This window comes from Vicugna pacos, chromosome 8 (genome assembly GCF_048564905.1).
Source record: "Vicugna pacos chromosome 8, VicPac4, whole genome shotgun sequence".
Taxonomy (NCBI): domain Eukaryota; kingdom Metazoa; phylum Chordata; class Mammalia; order Artiodactyla; family Camelidae; genus Vicugna; species Vicugna pacos.
The window spans coordinates 50,520,181-50,538,738 of record NC_132994.1 but is presented as its reverse complement, the minus strand read 5'-3'; the positions used below and the strand labels follow the sequence as shown (position 1 = coordinate 50,538,738).

At 37.9% G+C, this 18,558-nt stretch overlaps 1 protein-coding gene across 4 annotated transcripts in view; it reads right to left on the bottom strand.

Annotated features, from left to right (window-relative positions):
- Positions 1–18,114, bottom strand: part of AKAP7 (A-kinase anchoring protein 7) — a 105,004-nt gene extending 86,890 nt beyond the window's left edge. For all 4 annotated transcript variants that reach the window (XM_072965871.1, XM_072965872.1, XM_072965873.1 and 1 more), the window contains exons 1-3: positions 17,987–18,114; positions 13,816–13,947; positions 4,573–4,712 (exon numbers count right to left, since the gene is read on the bottom strand). In XM_072965871.1, coding sequence (XP_072821972.1) covers positions 4,573–4,712; positions 13,816–13,947; positions 17,987–18,005 — 291 coding nt within the window. In that variant the 5' untranslated portion in view covers positions 18,006–18,114. The remainder of the gene's footprint in view (positions 1–4,572; positions 4,713–13,815; positions 13,948–17,986) is intronic.
- Positions 18,115–18,558: the final 444 nt, after the last annotated feature.

Genomic DNA, 18,558 nt, shown 5'->3' with positions numbered 1-18,558 from the left:
CATCATTTTAGTGCAATGTCCCACTAACTAGTGCAAAATAGTTTTAGACCATTCGTATCTTTGAATTATCCAGTAGCTTGTAAAATTGCAAATTAAAAACTGTAGAACACTTTGAAGACTGTTTCCCTAAAGGCACACAGTACTTATAACACAAAATTAACCTCAACCTATGAAAATGCTAAAGATAATCTAATCAAGTAATGTATTTCTAACTATGCTTTGATGATCCAGATTAATTTCTATATTCCTTGATACCATCTTTAAATTTTTTAATGCTTTTTTTATTCCTAATTACATTCTTAAAAGATAAAAAGAAAAAAAGAAAAAACTTCAGAGTCTTCTCTGTATGCCATTTTAAAAAGTACCAATATCATTAAAGGCCAAAGGAAACGAATTTTTACAGCCACTGTTTAAAATTCTACAAAGCCATTAAAGCTTATCTATTATCACAATCCCCTGCCACTGGCAGTACTGCACAATGTAGTCTTTTTAAACCTAATATTATAGAGTCATATTTAAATAGGATATTGAAAGAAATTTTTAAAAATAAAAGCTTATTAAAATCTTAAATATTTCATACATTGAGTAATTTCTTTGTATGTAGAGAATAAAAACAGACAGCCATCTGCTAAACCTCACTACTAAGCCATATTTCACATGCCTAAAAATAGCGCAATAAGAAAATCCATTTTTCTATCTTTTAAGCTTCCAAGTTGATTCAAAGCACACATGAGCTCAAAGAAAATACCTTCAAGTCAGTGCGTGAGGCAGAGCAGTTACAGTCTGGCACACAGGAGGAGGATGTCCTTGACTTCATCTTTTGACATTATTTTTGGATTTTCTCCTAAGCTGTTACCATATATTATTCCTTAATTTGCTGCCTCATTAAGATTTAATGGAATTATCACATCAATTTGCTACCTAACTTTTCTACAAAGCTGAATACGCTCATTTTTCTTGCTTCTCCACACCATGAGAAGAACTTGAAAAACTGATGATACAGTGATAATTTGGGAGTAAAGCAGTAAAAAACCATCCTCAAATAGAAGAATTTTCTGTATCCACCAAGTGCTTAACATACATGATGATATCAAGTACTTTCACAATTACATTTCCCAGAAAGGAACAGAATGCACAAATCTACTTCTGTATTTTCATAAGATCATTAATTTCTCACGTTACAAAATGATGAAATGCAGAATTAAATGTAATAAATGTCTAACAAGTGCCTTTTAAAACCCCTGAAAAATCACACTTTTCCATCGGTATAAAAAGATTATCTTACAAAAAAAAAATTAATACACTCTTAATATAATCAGCTTCTAACTGGTCCCTTGCATTTTTCAGTGATGACTTACCTTATTGCTCATAAGAAAGCATACAAAACCAACATATGGCTAAATCCACCTAGAACTAATAATGAAACAATTCAAGCCAGTTAAGAAATATTTAGGATTTATTATAACATCACTAAATTTTTTTCACCTTTATTTTTATTTTTTTTAATTTTTTTTTTATTGAGTTATAGTCACTTTATTTTTATTTTTAAACTAATATGTGACCTGCAGGTAGTGGACAAGCACATACTTTCATATACTTGCAATTAGGATATTTTTATGCAGTCATTCTAATTCATTTTCTAATTTTATTTCTTAAAAATATGAAAAATCATGCTTTTCCATTAAGAAAGCACACCAAACCAAGAATGTGTTTTAAAATCAAAGACCCACGCAAGTCTGAATACTTTCTTCTTTAAAACTAGGTGCCAACAAATAGAGGCCAAAAGTAGAGCAGCTCATTGTCAGTGTGCTAGCTTCCAAAAGCTTGTTTGCAGGTCATTTAATTGGAACTTGGAATACAGTCTCACACTGAAACAATGTTATAAATGCTGCTCCTTTTCCCAGGCCTTCCCACAAAAGCTCGTAAGTAGTTTAAAAAGAAAATTCACATCGGATACTTTCAAACAAACAAAAAGGTGTTCATACAAAAACTATAAAAAGTATCTCCTAATCTTCTCCCATTCCTACTTCTCCCCCACCCCCGGCCCCATAGTTGTACCCAAGCGTTCGGTGACCCACAAGTGAGTCTTCTTGAGACGGAAACATTAAATTATTTGGTTTCCACATTACTTGAAACTTGTATTCCCCACTATCACAAGTCACCCCACCCCCCTGGAAAGCAAACTGCTTTGAACCTCTATTATAAAAACCAGCATTTGTGACACTGTATTTATTATTTGTAAGTGTTCTGGTCGGAACTTGGTATGCCAGAAACACATCTTCTGCCCCAAAATGACAGTATTTTGTGTGTGTGTGTGCATCGTCTCTTGCCAAGCTCTGTTCTAGGTACTGGGAAAGAGCTGAAAAACTGTGCGGAAGACTAACAAGTGTCAAATTTCAAAGATGAGAAATGACCAAAGGAAAGCCATGAATGTCTTTTTTTTTTTTTCCGAGGGCAGGGATGGGGGGGTTGACCTAGTCAGGGTGGTCACGGGTAGAGAGGTCTGAGCTGTGATTTTGGCATTAACAAAACCAAAAGGAGAGGAAAGAAAATTCCCAGGCAGAGAAGGCTTTCCCTGGGCAGAGGGAACCTGGTAAGTTCAAGGAAGCCCAGGGGTGCTCTGGCAGGAGGAACAAGGACTGAAAGGGAAAAAGCCAGGCCAGGAAAAACCTTGCAGAATATGGCAAAGCCTTTGTCTTTATCCAGGTATCAATGGAGAAATACTGAACTGTATAAATAGGGGACGGGTCCAAATTTGGGCTTAGAAAATGACCATTAATATCTCCATTTTGCAACTGAAGACACTGGAATTACAGAAACTTGGTAACCTGACCTACATCTACAGTGGCGTTTGTGGCCTGACTGGTATCCGAACAAGGCCTGGTGGGCTCCAAAGCCTGTACTCTCCCCTAGTTTCTACATGACCTCCCAGGAGTTGAGAAGCAGAAACAAAGGCTACTGCAGCGCACAGAGTGAAAACCAAGGGTTCTCTCCCATGCCCCTCCTCCCATCTTTGTGGCCTGAATCCTGACCTTAGTGGCAGAAGAAAAGAACCCCTCCACCCTCTTTCCTCTCGGGGCCCCCTTCTGCACATGCCCTATCCCACCACGTCACCCCACCCGCCTGTCTTCGCTGGAGGAGCTAAGAGGCCAGCACAGGGCTGGGAGGGGATGGGGCAGGCTCGGAGGGTGACCCAGGACCAGGGGAGCAAAGAGCAAAGGAATGAAGGGAGCAAGAGAAAATGAAGGGCCTAAGCAAAGCAACTGAGAGACGGGCTCACCAAACATCTACTCTCACAGACTCTGGGGTGAACAATCTCCAGGCAAGAAATCAAGGCGTCTCTTCCACCAGAAATCGCATACCCTTGGGGATGTCACCACCTGCTTCATAGGCAGTTTCCTTAGGACCTGTGACTTCCTGCTCTTTTCTAATTCCCATACGTACATGGGATTCTAAGTCTCAGGGAAAACCTGTCCAAGTCGCTTACAAGTGTTTTAATGTACTATATAATTGCCGATTATGTTAAACTTTGTTATCACCTAAACACTTTTAAGGGCTATTTTACTGTTAACTCACCACTACGTACCTGTAAAATCAGAGCCTAATTCTTTACTGTATCAAATTCTAGTATCTTGTTTTGCTCGGTAATACAATTTCTCTTTTTATCTTATCTTTTGTCCCCAACTAAACTGTACCTCGCGGTCTAGATATTTCCTAGAATGTCCCAGTGGAATTTATTTTTTCTTTGATATATATTTGTTTGGTTTCAATTTTGCTTGCTTTGAGTTTTAAAAATTCATTAGCATTCTGTAGAAACACTCTAGTTAAATAAAGGGAGGAGCAACCTGAAAATGTGTCTGGTTAAGAGATCATAGCTCACAATCAAACAGAAATTCAGATCTAGCTCTTAAACTGGGTCATGATGTAAAAACAGTCAGTCTTCAAAGCGAGGTGTGCTTTCCTGAGGCATTTTAATTCACATCTCACTGCTCTAGAAGCCTTAGACACTGCAGTTTTCTCTCTTAGTCACATATCAGGGTTTCTTATTGTGGTCCAGTTTGCTGGTCCCATTTCCTTTCATTGATGCCACATTAATTTTTCAGATTTTTAATAGATGTCTACCAAGTTTATCATGCTATATTAAGTTGGTACAACAATGAGTAATTTTTTAAAAAATGACGTTGCAATAATCATTACCATAAACAGGACCGAACAGCAAGAAATCTGTTTACTTTCCCCACAGAGACTACAGAATTTTCTTTTTTCTACCTGCTCTCTGCTTCCGAAAGACTCCTTCATTATGATAAACAAACACTTAGAAAGGACCTTGACATGGCACCTGGCAACACATTTTCAAGCAGCTCTTGCAAAATTATTGTTTAAATATGACTGTCTAAATATTATTTTTCAAAGTTACCGTTTAAACATATTCTATACTCCTTGTATGGCCCAGCTACAATGCCACCAAAGACTTAAAAACTGAGAGGAAATGGACTTAACAAGCATTTAGTGTACCATAAAGATAATTTAGAATAAAACTTAGCAAAAATAGTTTTTTAAAAAAAATAGCACCTCTTTGCTGGTGATCGGAATGGATAGGAAATAATTGGGTTGGTAATCTTTTCGCTTTTTTCCCCTCTTCTTTATTTGATCTTTATTGATCCGTTCATGTCCTTTACTTCTCTCCAAATTTTTTTGAGGTACATCAGTGACTAGAGAAAGAAAGTCAAACAATAATATGTCTAATGCATTTAAATAAAGATAATATAATCAGAAAAGAATAAGCACTATGTCACAACCATCATTCACAACTGTCACTTTCAAATCTAGAGCAGGAGTTGACAAGCTCTTCTATGAAGGACCTCATAAAAAATATTTTAGGCTTTGCAGATTATATGGTCTTGGTCAAAACTACCCAAGTCTGCCACAGGCAAAACAAGTACAACTGAGTTCCAATAAAACTTTATTTACAAAGCAGATAGCCAGATCTGGCTCTCGAGCCATGGTGCACAAACCTCTGATCTAGAGCATAATTAACAACAATGCAGCAATTCTCATGATGCTACGAAAAATTATACTTTTATCCATCCTGTATATGCATATGTACAACAAAACCACTCACAGCAGTGCCACTCTAAGTCTGGTTTGTGGCCAGCATCACACTACAAGCTATTTGTTGCAAAACCTGAGAGAATGCTTTACAAACTTTCAGAGCAAATAGGCAAAGTAATATTGTCTGTCAAATCTGTTTCTATTTTGTAGGTCTTTTTCATTAACATCTTTTTGCTAACAATTCCTGTTTTACTGTATCTTACAAAGCATCTGTCAGCAACAAATTAAAAAATTTTTTTAAATGATCCTCGACCATAGATAATACTTGGCATGCTACTTTTTAAAGTCATCTTCGGAAGACAGTTACAACATCCAACAATTCTAATTATGAAGCTATGCCCCCAGAAATCATTTCCAAATCAGTGTGAAATGCCATTGTCTCTTGTACAGATTCTATCAGGGGCTTCCATGTGCATGCAAAATGATCACGAAGTGATTTCTCAGGCTATGTCTTCTTGAACAGTAGCTTGTAGAGTACCTCACAGAGACTCTGTAAGAATTCAAATATAATTATATTTTCTGAGGTATGATTTTGGAAAGGGGGAGGGAAGGAGGAAGCACCTTACCTTACATGCAATTCTAGGAGATTGGTTTCATCTTTGGGATCAACTCTAACATACCGCAGTGACCACCTGAACATAGTGCCTTGAGAAGGACTCTGAGAAAAGTCTGAGCTCCCAAGAGCACAAGGCCTGTATGCATCCACCTAAACTCTTTATTTTGCATGTGATGAAACAGAAGAGTGGAAAAACTTCTAAAAGCTGCCCCATGTCAGAGTCAAGTCTGGGGTGTCTAGCCCTTTTAACTCTCTCCTGGTGTACTTTCTACTGCATCAAACTGCTTCTCCAACGCAGTTCTAGATAAGTAGTTACAACTACATACAAAACCAAAGGACAGATGGAATTGTCCTTATTTCATTGCTCTTTGAAATAGTAATAGTAAAGAATTTTTAAATGAATGTTGCAAATAATATTCTAATGCTAACTTCTAAGAAAAATAGTAGGAAATGTTTAAAATTTAAAAACTAAGGGTTTGTGGAAATAGACATGCTTTCTTTCTAGGACTAACATGTATCTGTGAGTGAGCCCTCGAAGGAGACCTAGAAGACAGGTAAATTAAGAGCAAGGTCACCTGGGTAACAAGTCTGACTGTATCATTATGGGTTAAGGCAAAATTACCCAGTGTGTTCATGCATTCATTTCTCTACTACATTTCTCAGCAATATGTGTAATGATTAATATGGTTAAAATGGTTTACAGAAACCACATGTTTGAAATATGAATTCTTAGCTTCTTTTATATATGTGACCTTGTCAGAACTTTATACAAAGTTTGTAGCATTCTCGACTGAATTACAAGCATTATTTGAATTGCCTCATATGAGGCCACTGGGTTTTATTTTCCAGGCAACTTTTTTTAATGTGGCAAATCAAATCAGTATGTTGAGCTGCTTATAATTTCAGATATCTAAGCAACAGTCCTACCTTTCACCGTAGTAACATGAGCTAAATGTACTAACTTTAAACAGAAGCCACAAAATATGCTAATGAAGGACCACATATTTTAAATCCACTTCTAAATACATTTCTAGCCCACCTCCATCTGCTATAATTGGCACCCAGGAAATGGAATCCAATTTTAACATAACCTGGAACCAGAGCTTCTGGGCTAGAAACCTGGCTCCTTCACTTACTAGCTATGTGATCTCAAATAAGTCACAAATACTCTCTTCACTTCAGTTTCCTCTTCTATAATTTGAGGATATTAATTACAGCTACCTCACAGGAACATTTTTAAAGACTAAGTTAATACACAAAAGCTCTTAGACTACTTCCTGGTGCAAAGTAAGTACTGTTATTAGCTAATATAATTATTAGATATTACCTAGAGCTAAACATAATTAGGAAAATTTATATCTGTTAAGATCATTTAGGGGAACTTAAAAAGAACCTATTATTTTTCATCATTAAAACCACTTAAATATTTTCAAAAATGAGCAGCAACCCTGAACAGTTTTTTAAAAAATTAAATATGGAGAATGTATATAACTGTCCTTTGAACTACATTAGCTAAAATTTTCTTTTGTTAGGCATCATAAACTGCGCAGAGTTTAAAATTGTCTGATGAGAGGTGGCCAAAAAAAGGAAAGAATCCTGAGTGTATTCACTGATGCAGTACAGTTTAATTTGCCCTTGTAAGTAATGTTTGCCTGTTTTGTTTTTTTTTTATTTCAGTGAGTCCTGCTGATTTATGGTCCACTTGTTAAACACTGAACCCAACATCTCTTTTCTCTTGTTTGCGTATCTTCTTCGCCTTTCATTTGTAGGTTTACTTGTCTGGCCAGAGTATAAAAATCTCTTTTTTCCTTACCCAACTTTATTTCTAACTTTTAAATCATACTCTAAGTTCTAAAATACAATTTGCTATTATACTTTTCATTTAGTTCCTGTGAAAATATAATGAGCAGAATATTCAAGTAATACCAAGCTTACAACACAAACATTAAAGATCAATGACCACAGAAGCAAAATGTAGAGAGCTCTGGCCATGTGCCACGGATCTTTCACTGGATTATTTAGAGTAACTTTATTGTTTAGCAAAAAGAACCAAAATTATTTGTTGTAGTAGAGCTTGTAAACCCTTCCCATAAATTTAATCTATTACACTTGTTAATTCTCATAATGATTTCAGGAGCCACTTAAGTGTGCTCTAATGAAACTGGTCTTGTTGACAAAGGCTGTAACTCTCTCATACATGCATCGGATTTTTTACCTAAAGCACCACAAATGTCATTTTATTAAATTATCTAATTTCCCTAACGTTTTATTTATTCCCTCAAAAAACTACAAGAGAATAAACTACGGGAGAAATTAACTTAATGAGGTTGTCCATCTGTTATTGCTGGGTGATTGTTTTCACTCGCTGTCAGCCAAAAGGCTGCGCGTGAACTAGATTTTGTTTTGATATTCTTTTCCTTCTTTCCTATTACTTAAGTGGTCAAAATCTTTAAAGTAACCATTCTTCAAACTTCTTAAGTAAACAACTTAGAATATTACCTTCTATATTTCACAGAATTACTCTCTGAATCATCTTCAGAAAATTACTAACTCTTCCTAAAAAAAATAATTCTACTGCTCTCATCTTCCACGAGGATTAAGTAATGAACTATAAGGCACTCAATGATGTACTGGAAGCATTCAATGACATTACTATAAAATACTGCTCTTAAGGGGCAATTTTTATATATATTTAATTCAGCAAATACATTTGGACAGAAAATTTTGGTGAGGTTAAATTAATAAAATTTACAAAGGCTAGTTCTGTGCCACCCACTGTTGTAAGGACTTTAGCAAGGAGTGGAATCCTCCCAACAATTTTACGAGACAGCCGCCATGATTGTGCCAACATCAGAGATAATACAAGTGAGCCTAGACGCTTGCTCAAAGTACACAGTAAGAAAGTGTAGGAGCAAATTTTGAAACTTGACAGCCTGACTTCACAGCTCTCACTTCTAACCACCTGAGTTTAACTCTATTAGTGATCTCTTAGCAGACAGCATCAAGGAAAAAATGAGTTTACCTAGCTCTCTGTTTACTAAATCAATGAAGGTTACATCTTTAAAAGCAAGTTTCTAACCATAATTCAAAATGTTAATCGCATTTTTTCAAGAAAAGAATCAAGACCATTCATAAAATTTGAAGATTAAAGAAAGGAACAAAAAAATGCTCAGAAACTTACTATCTTAACACAATCACTATTAATTTTGGCGACAAATCACATGAAGTATTACACAGTTGTAAACCAACCGCATATACAATTTCCCCTACTTTTTTACCTCGCATTTTATACAGGAAATGTTCCCTATGACAGTTTTCAGAAATATTATTTTTATAACATGTAACTCCATTAACATGTAATCTAAAGGCACTAGTATAGCTTACTCAACTACTCTCTAATGGACATCTGGGGTTCCCCCCAATATTTTTACTACTCAAAAACACTGTGACACACATTTATGAATAAAGCTTCTCTCCACAAGTAAGACTATGTCCTTATATTGGGAATTCCATGAGTGGCTCTACCCCAGGTATGAACATTGCTGAAGATCCCAACAAACTCCTTTCTAAAAGGACTATGACAATACATTGTTAGAAGCAATGGAGATATGACATCAAAATCATTGAGCATTATTTATAAAAAATATTGCCAATCTGATGTTACAATCATATTTTAATGTTCATCCTTTGATATTTATAAAGTTACATAACTTCCCATGTATTTGTTTTCTAACTAGATTTTATCTTTTACATCCTTTGCCTTGCACCAATTATTTTTTATTATTTGGGATAAATATTTGACTTAAGTGCTTCCATAATAAAATTTAGAATATGCATTACAGGCTTCCCCAATTAATTACAGAGAGGAAACAGAACACAATTTATCCTTTTTTAAAAATTAACTCAGGATAATCACTTACTATACCAAGTACTGAGATCATCTTTTTTTAAAAAAAAATTTTTTTTAGGTAATGTAAGTTTAAATCAGCATTTTAAAATACTTAAGAGTTGAAGTATTTTTTAAAATACAACTTAATAGTATTAGTAAGTAAGTAACAAAATGATAATTTCCTGCATCTCTAAAATCTGTAATAATTATAAGGTAAGCATTAGAATTCTGTGTAAGTTAAAATGAAGATTATAATAATTTCAACAGAAGAACTGATTTCCAGTTTTGAGAAGAGACTATTTACTAGAATTTTTTTAACCTTTTTTACTAGACCCTTCCTAAATAAATATCTTTCCTAAGTCTAGGAAAGACATGTGACCCCCCCCTAAAAAAAAACCCTGACTATTTTATTTTGAACCTTGACCTAAGTGTGGTTTCATAGGTAAGGACTGTGATTCTCAAAAGAGAGCAAAATCCATCAAACTAAAGCTCTCCACAAACCTGCACTCTCTGTGGGAAGCACCCTAAGCCCTTCCTATCAGCAGCAGAACGACTCTCCTCTGCAGGCTGCCACTCAGCTTTCAGAGGCAGGGCTCACAGCAACCTCCAACATCTGCTGGATGGTTTACTGGGTTTCTAACCAACTGACTAACGATGCTTCCCCTTGTGAGCAGGTCCAGCTGAACAACTCACTAATGCTGGATTCTCTCCCAGAAAACACCCAACCTATAGACCCAGAGGTGTGGCTCAGTTTGTACTGCTTCCTCAACGTTTCTAAAAGACTTCCTTTTTACATACATTCAGATATTTTATTTCTTATTTATTTATTTATATGCTAATACACTTCATTCTAATATATTTTCCATCAAATTCTAACATAATATTCTAATACATATTCCAACATTTAATTCTAGTATATGGTCTCTTCTCAAAAACAAAACTAACCAAAAAATGTCAAGACCCATTTCCACCAACCAGACCACATGACACCTAATCATGACACTGCACTGACTAGTTGACAATTGAGACACTCTGAGCCAAATGTTTAAGGAGTTTTCTTACTGGCAAGGATTCCCCTTCCCACCATGTTCCTGTCAGCACTACTTCCCTTATTGCTCTGCCAGAGTTTCTATCAGCAAGAATTTCTTGGCAGTTAACTCACAATTTCCACCCACCAAAGGAAACGGAAAGAACTAAAGGCAATAACCAGCTACTTGAGAATGTCAAGGTTGCTGTCTACCACAGAACCATTCGATTGATTTAATTTCCATGTTACTCAATGGAGGAGAAAGCCATGTTAAGTGCATTCAAGCCACAATTGGATGATCCTATGCCTTAGACAGATAGATTTATCACATCTATCTTAAGGTTTAACAGTTGACAACAAAGATCCAGTTTTTGCACATGTTCTATAAAAATCTTACGTTGCAAAAACTAGTGCATAGTTTCTGATTTGTAAAGGATTTAACTTTTGTTGGCCCAGATAACTAAGGGATCAGTTTCACAGGTTTTACAAGTAGCACTTGTACCACTTACACACATTGCCTCTTCTGATCTGTACGGCAACACTACGAGGTAAGCAGGAGGGGATTGTCTACATTTCACAGTCGGAGAAGCCCAGCTCACATGGTTAAGTGTCCCAGGTCCCACAAGTAGAAAATGAAATAGTCAAAACTTAAAATACAAGTTTTCTATTTCTCTCATCCTACCAAACGAAGTGTAAGCTGGAGCTTGGAATCTGAAATCGATCTTTCCACAAAAGTAATATACACAATGGTTTGGAGTCTAGATTAACACACAAAGACTTTAGTTCCAAAGTCTGAACTATCAAAAAGCAGTATAGTACTATATAGGTAAAAAATGGACTTCTGTGGACTGACCTGAGCCCCAAACCTACACGGAATACAGCATTTCTTTAGTAAGAAATAAACCACATACTACAGAGAAAAGATCCCTATTCATATGAAGGATTGGCCTAACATCCCAAAGGCCTTCCTCTGAAAAAGCAGCTGTACCTTTCAGAGCAGGAATGGACTGCAGAACCACAGACAACACCCCTCTCCTTCTTTCTGGCCCCAGTGGTCACTGTTTCTCCTCTCCAGTAGAGATACAAGGACATAGAAACTAAGAAAATACTTTCTCTTGGCCTTCTGGTGGTATCTCACTCTCATCCCTAGTAGAAGCCATTTGTTCATCTATATTGGATATGGGTAGGATATGTGTAAGTCTGAAGCACCTATCGCTGGAACTGTGAGCAAGCTTCATCTCTCATTCCAGTCCAACTTAAGATCACTCCCATGGGAGTGATTCAGAGACTGGGACAGCGACCAGAGGGAAGAAGTGTGGATGGGCAATGCCCACTACAGACACGTAGGCATTAGTATCCAGAGTTTTTAATTATTTTATATCCAAATTAGGGACAGTAATGAAATCAGAAAGAAGTGATTACACTTTTAGGTATACACATCTTATCTGCTAAAAAGTAAGGAATTAAGAGGAAAGCATAATTCAATCCTCACTATTCTTGCCTCTCATAACTAAAAGGCGTCTTCTATTTGAAAAGTATGCTAATTTTGAAATGAAGGTTTCTCTAATGCCTCTGAAACTCACAAAAGCTGTTCTTGTCTACAGGCCAGCTGCCAAAGAAAAGATGGGAAACCCCTGCCCTGACTCAGCAAACACCTCTTCTTTCCTTTCCCCCTTGGATTATGGATTGGGGAAAGCTGATTAGAAAGATACCCAGAGAGTGAGTACATTTTAAGCACCTCTCTCCTTACATCTCCCCAAAATATAAATCAAGTCTGCTGTATTGCAAGACAGTGTGATAGAAAGCAGTGTGTTTCCTGAGACCAGCTGAGTATCAAAATCACCTGGGATGTTTAAAAAAAGAGAAAAAGATTCCCTGGACTGACACAAAGGTAGGAAGGGGACTCTGTACTTTTGTATCACTCCACAGAAAATTCTGATGATCAGTTAAGCTCAAGGACAGCAGGTGCAGAGAAAAGAACCCTGGGCAGTTCATATCGATTCACCAAGCCTCTACTCTTGCCAAACCTCTAGGAAACCTTCCAGGACACCCTCTACCCTACATCCAGGATAGATGTCTCGGCCCACACATCCCCGCCCCATGGACTCCCACAGCATCCTCTACAGCACTCCTCTTATGGGATTACAGCTGTTAATGTACTGACTCCCCAGTGAAGCTGTGAGTTTCTTGACAGTCATGTGTTTCAATACTGTCCTGTGTCTCAGTTGTCCCAATATCTGGCACCAGTACCTGGTATTTGTCAGGCATCCAATAAATGTTCATCAAAGAGATGACTAACAAATCAGAAACCACGAATTCTGTAACTAGCTCTTTTCAACCGTGTGAAATTACTCAGTTTACTTCAGTTCTCTGAGTCTTATTTGCTCTTCTCAAAAATGAAGAGACGGAACAAGATAACTTCTCATGGTGCCTCCAGTTACAGAACCCCAGTCAAGATAAAACTGTATCAAATGATAGCAAAGTTCTATGTAAGGGCACGAACAGTGAGTGGCACAGTCAATAAATATTTGTGGAAGACACTGTCGCTTTTCCTTATTTTCCTATTCATAAGTAACCTGGGTAACAGGCAAGTCTGTCACATTTTCAGGGGAAGCAGCCCCAGGTAGCATGTACAGTATTGTTTTCACAATGACAAGAAATTCAGATTTAGATATTTATGTAGTTCCAGCAGTATTTCAATCAAGTAAGCACTGGTTCTGTGAAGTTTGTGGATGGAGCTCTCAAGCACTGGCTCGATCTAATAAACACATAACTGACTAGAAGTTTAACTGTTTTCAACACTGGTCTGTTAAGCTCCCTGAGAGCAGGGATAACATCTCTCTTGCTCACTGGTGACCCTCCCAATGCCTAGCAGAGAGCCTGGCTCACATCAAATGGCCAGTAAACATCTGTTAGATGAATGGGTACCACTGAAGTTAGCAGTGGTTCCAGAATAACCAAGGTGGTTATAAACCATGGAATGTTCTGGCCCCTTATTTTCTGAAGTACTTACAAACTACAGAATGATCTGGCCCAAAACTTGAGACATGTCTTAATATTATCTGTGACAGTTTTGACAACAGATTATCAATAGACAATTATTAATGAACAACCCAAATTAAAAACATGACAAGTACTTAAGGTGAACTAATATATTAAGAAAATATATATATACATATCACTAAATTTACTATTCATTGCTTCCAAATATTTATTTAATAAAGTACTTACTTCCAAAATCATCTTTAATATCTATAGTAGCAAATGGCAAATCTACCAGAGAATCCACAGTGTTGGCTTCCAATTCTTCTGATGGCTCCTTCTTTTTTGACACATTTTCACCCTCATTGGAATTTATTCCTCCTTTAACATCACAAAAAGAAAAGTACATTATTAATTTTTAACTCCTACCCTATACTAAAACAACTCAACTGAATTCAATATAAATTAACATTTGTTAAGAAATAGTAAAACTGGTATTCAAGTGTGCTATACAACTATTTATATAAATATTATTTATAGAATATTCTACATTTTTATAAATGCATTTTTATGTTAAACAGCTTTAACAATCTTTTGAAGCACAGTACTCAACTCAGGGTTAGATGAAGACTGGGTTAATCAATTATCCTCAAGGTGTCTTATGGCTATATTTTCCTAATTCTAAAACTACGTTTTTGGGTTTTTTTCACATACCTTCTGAACAAGCCAACATGGACATGTCTTTCCCATGGACATGCACTAACATTAAAGCCACATTTGGTCCTTGTTTTATTTTGCTTTCTTGTTATGGGTAGAACAATCATATGCCTTGGGAGGAGGTTAAGGGGAAAAGTGTGTGTTTAAACTGAAAAAGTTAATTGCTAAATTTATTAGTAGCTGATCTCCCCAGTACAATTACTCTCCATGCTTTTACTGACAGACACAAATGTTGTTTGAACTAGGACTGAATGAAATCCTAGTATACTTACATAATTTCTACTCTATATATTTCCTAAGGGTTAATTTACACTAAAAATATTAATGAAATCATTTATTTCATTCTGTTGTAATCCTCTAATTTCATACATAAGACCCAAAAAACATATTCCATTAAGAATATGGTTTACACTATTCACAATAGCCAAGATATGGAAGCAACCTAAAAGTCCATCGGCAGATGACTGGATAAAGAAGATGTGGGGGTGTATAATGGAATACTACTCAGCCATAAAGAACAATGAAATAATGCCATTTGCAGCAACATGGATGGACCTGGAGATTGTCATACTAAGTGAAGCAAGCCAGGAAGAGAAAGAAAAATATCATATGATATCACTTATATGTGGAATACAAAAAAATGACACAAATGAACTTATTTACAAAGCAGAAACAGACTCACAGATATAGATAACAAACTTGTGGATATTAGAAGGGAAAGGGTAGGGTGAAGGGATAAATTAGGAGCTCAGGATTGGCAGATACTAACTACTATATATAAAATAGATAAACAGCAAGGTCCTATTGTATAGCACAGGGAACTATATTCCATACCTTGTAATAGCCTATAATGAAAAAGAATATGAAAAGGTGTATATATATATATATATATATATATATATATATATATATCTATCACTATGCTGTACACTAGAAATTAACACAACATTGTAAACCAACTATAGTTTAATTAAAAAAAATTTTTAAAGAATATGGCTTACAACTCACAACATAATAAATATCATAATAGGTCACAGTTAACATACATATCCAAAAAACTAAATTTTTATTGCAATTTGAGTGATCTTTACTATTGTTTACACACACCCACTCCCAACACACCTATTTAAAAGCAAAAAATTACGAAACCTTTTTGTTAATTGGTTTTTGTCTATCAATTAGTCATGTTCAATACCAAAACTAAACAAAAAAAAATTAATAGTACATTCTTAATAATACTACTATTTATAGTACATTTCAAACTTTATTAAGTATGAGTGCCTGGCACCAGGTGTTCAATAAATGCTAGTTTACTATGAGTCTAATCATAAACTCACAACTATTTGAAATACGTGAGAATAAGTAAATGATTCCTTTCTATTTTCATGCTTGCACTGGAAAACACAAATGCAGCTAATATTTAAACAAAAGTTTTAATAGATCAATACATATCTCATCTCTTTGGGTACATGCAACTACACAGAAAAAATCATCACTGACCATGTAGTTTATACTTGAAAGCCAGCAACAAAGGTTATTTGTGCAATTATATGTGAGCAAAGCTGAATGAAAATCAGAACAAAATGAAATAAACCCAACTTTTGTTTTTTTCTCTATTTTGTTCTTAATCTAAGGACTCAGTAATAAGTTCTAAGTATCTAATGTACAGCATGGTGACTAGCAGTCATAATACTGAATTGCATACTTGAAATTTGTTGAGAGAAGATCTTAAGCATTCTCACTATGTAAGGTGATGGATGTGTTAATTAACTTGATTGTGGTAATCATCTTACAAATGAATACTTATATCAAATCATCATGCCATACACTTTAAATGCAATTTTGTCAACTGTACCTCAAGAAAGCTGGCGGAGGGAGAAATAAGTGATACGAAATTGGCCCCTTTAACAGTGGTATCTCAATACCAGCTCCGAAGTCCACATGCTACTTGGAACGCACATACTGGATTCTTAGCAATATGTGCAATGGGGAGGGAAGGCTAACTTGTGTGCTCTAATAATGCATTTCAAAGCCAAGAGGAAGAATTAAATAACATGACGAATTAAATTTAGTCATTTTTTTAAATGAAAAATGTTCTTAAAATAATTTAATGTTTAGTTTCCCTTGAGCTCAATTACCAACAACAGACAGCAAGTGGGCAACTCATGTGAACTTTTTAGGACCCAGTAGTTATCTCATCTATTAGATGACAAGAGTGTCTACTTAAAACATCTGAATAGTAGAAATGGGAAAAACACAAATATATTGAGTATAGTTATAATAGCTTTAGAAATAATTTATATCCTTTGGCTAATTAACCACTATTACTTTTACAAGAAAACAACTAATGCACACATTTAAAATATACTATAAAACCATAAATGAAATATATGCTAATATTCAAACATATGTGCACTTCAGCAAATGACTTCATCAAAGACAGACCAAAAGAGGAAAAGAAATGGATAGTTTGCCCTTTGTCACACAAAATGCAAGTCTCCTATCTGGACTATAAAGTACAACTTTATGAAGCAAGATTCTCTTCTGTTCACTCCTACTATGTACAAGTAGGCACATTCGCCAAGAACCAGTGCAAAGGGTCAGTCCCATCCACACCAGACCTGGCTTTGTTTCTAACAATAGAAACATCTCACATCTGGAGAAATGTTGAGAGATGTGTGAACGTCAGGTCACCTGGCCTCCATGCTTTGGTTTCCTCATCATAAAAAAAAAAAAAGAGAGAGAGAGAACAAAAGTGCAATCCAAATTAGTAGAGAGAAATGGACAAAATAAGTTAATAATATCTGAAAAGGAGTGTAAGACAGTAAACTCCACAAACGTCTTAAAGGTCTGCTATCAGCACCCTCAACGGCAAGGCCACACACTAAAGCAAGGAACTGGGGTGTGAATCCTTCCTCTTTGACAATGACAATCTCCTGTATGGACCCCTTTATAAATGAGTCTTAAAACCGCCAGCCCTGCAGCCTTCATTATTTCATTCCCCTAACAACTGTAAACATATTTACACTAGTTAACGGCTATTGTTTAACATTTAAACATTCTCAGGCTTTTGATCTCTTTCTATTCGTTTATACTAGAAAAATCGCACAGAAGAGCACTTTTTCTCTAATTTGTGGGCCCTGTCACCGAAAGCCCAACCCCTGACTCGCTCTACGCATAAAGTTCAGTTCACAGTAAATGCTCACCTAAGCCGGAGATTAATTATGGGCCCTAAGGTAGATTTGGCGCCAGTTTAAAGAGGTCATTTCTACACCTAGAACAAAGTTCTATGAGGAAACCTGAAGTGGTGGTTCAGGACTTTGTGATGAACTCTAAAAATGGAGCTTGTTCTAGGTCTTCCTGACCACAAAAACACCGTCGGCGCGTGTGTGTTGTCATGAACTTTCTAAAAGGTCCTAAGATCAGAAAAAGAAAGAAAAGTGAAACTTAGGGTGGGGGGGGGTCACACCCCCGGCCTCCCGTCGCAACAACTAAGACGCTTGGTTACAAGCAGCGCTGATCACACCAGGGTTCCCGCTTTGAGCCGGGAGAGGAGACCAGGAGCAGAGCGGGCGTGGGGGCGCGCTCCTCGCGCCAGGGGCGCGGGCGGGGCGGAGAGGCCCGGCCCTCCCAGAGGCCGAGCGGGGCCCACGCCCCCGGGCTCCGGTCGCCCCACCCGGCCCGCAAGGCCGCCCGGGCTCACCGGCTCCGGGACGCTCCATAGCGGCGGCGCTGGCGGGCGGCGGGTCCCTGCAGGCGGCAGCGGCGGCGGCCGGGAGCTGCGGCCCGGGACTGGGCGCGAGGCGGGCGCGGAGGCGGAGGCCGGGGCGGAGCTGGGGCCCGGCGGGCGGCGCGCGGGGGCGGGGCGGGGGACGGCGGCCAGGGCGGGCGGCGGGGGCTCGGGCCGCGGAGACCGGGCCTGCGGAGGCGCCGAGCCCGCAGAGCCGCAGGCCCCGCAGGAGCTGCATGCCCCGGCCGGGCTCCCGGAACGAGCGGAAGAGGCCGACCCGATGCGCCGGTGGTACCCGGATTGCGGCGAGCGAGGCGGGCCGCGCGTGGGCAGGGCGGTGGAAGGGGAGCCGTGACCCCTGCGCCGGGGAGAAATGGGGGCTCCTCTCTGCGCCGCGCTGCTCCGCCCCCGCCTCCGCCTGCGCCTCGGCTCCCGGGCGGGGCCCCCCTGCGCCCTGGGCAGGACTCGGCTCTTGCCAGTGGGGCGGCCTTTCCCGTCCCACGCTTGGAGGGGTGAGAGTAGGTCCCGGCTGAAAGCCTTCCCTG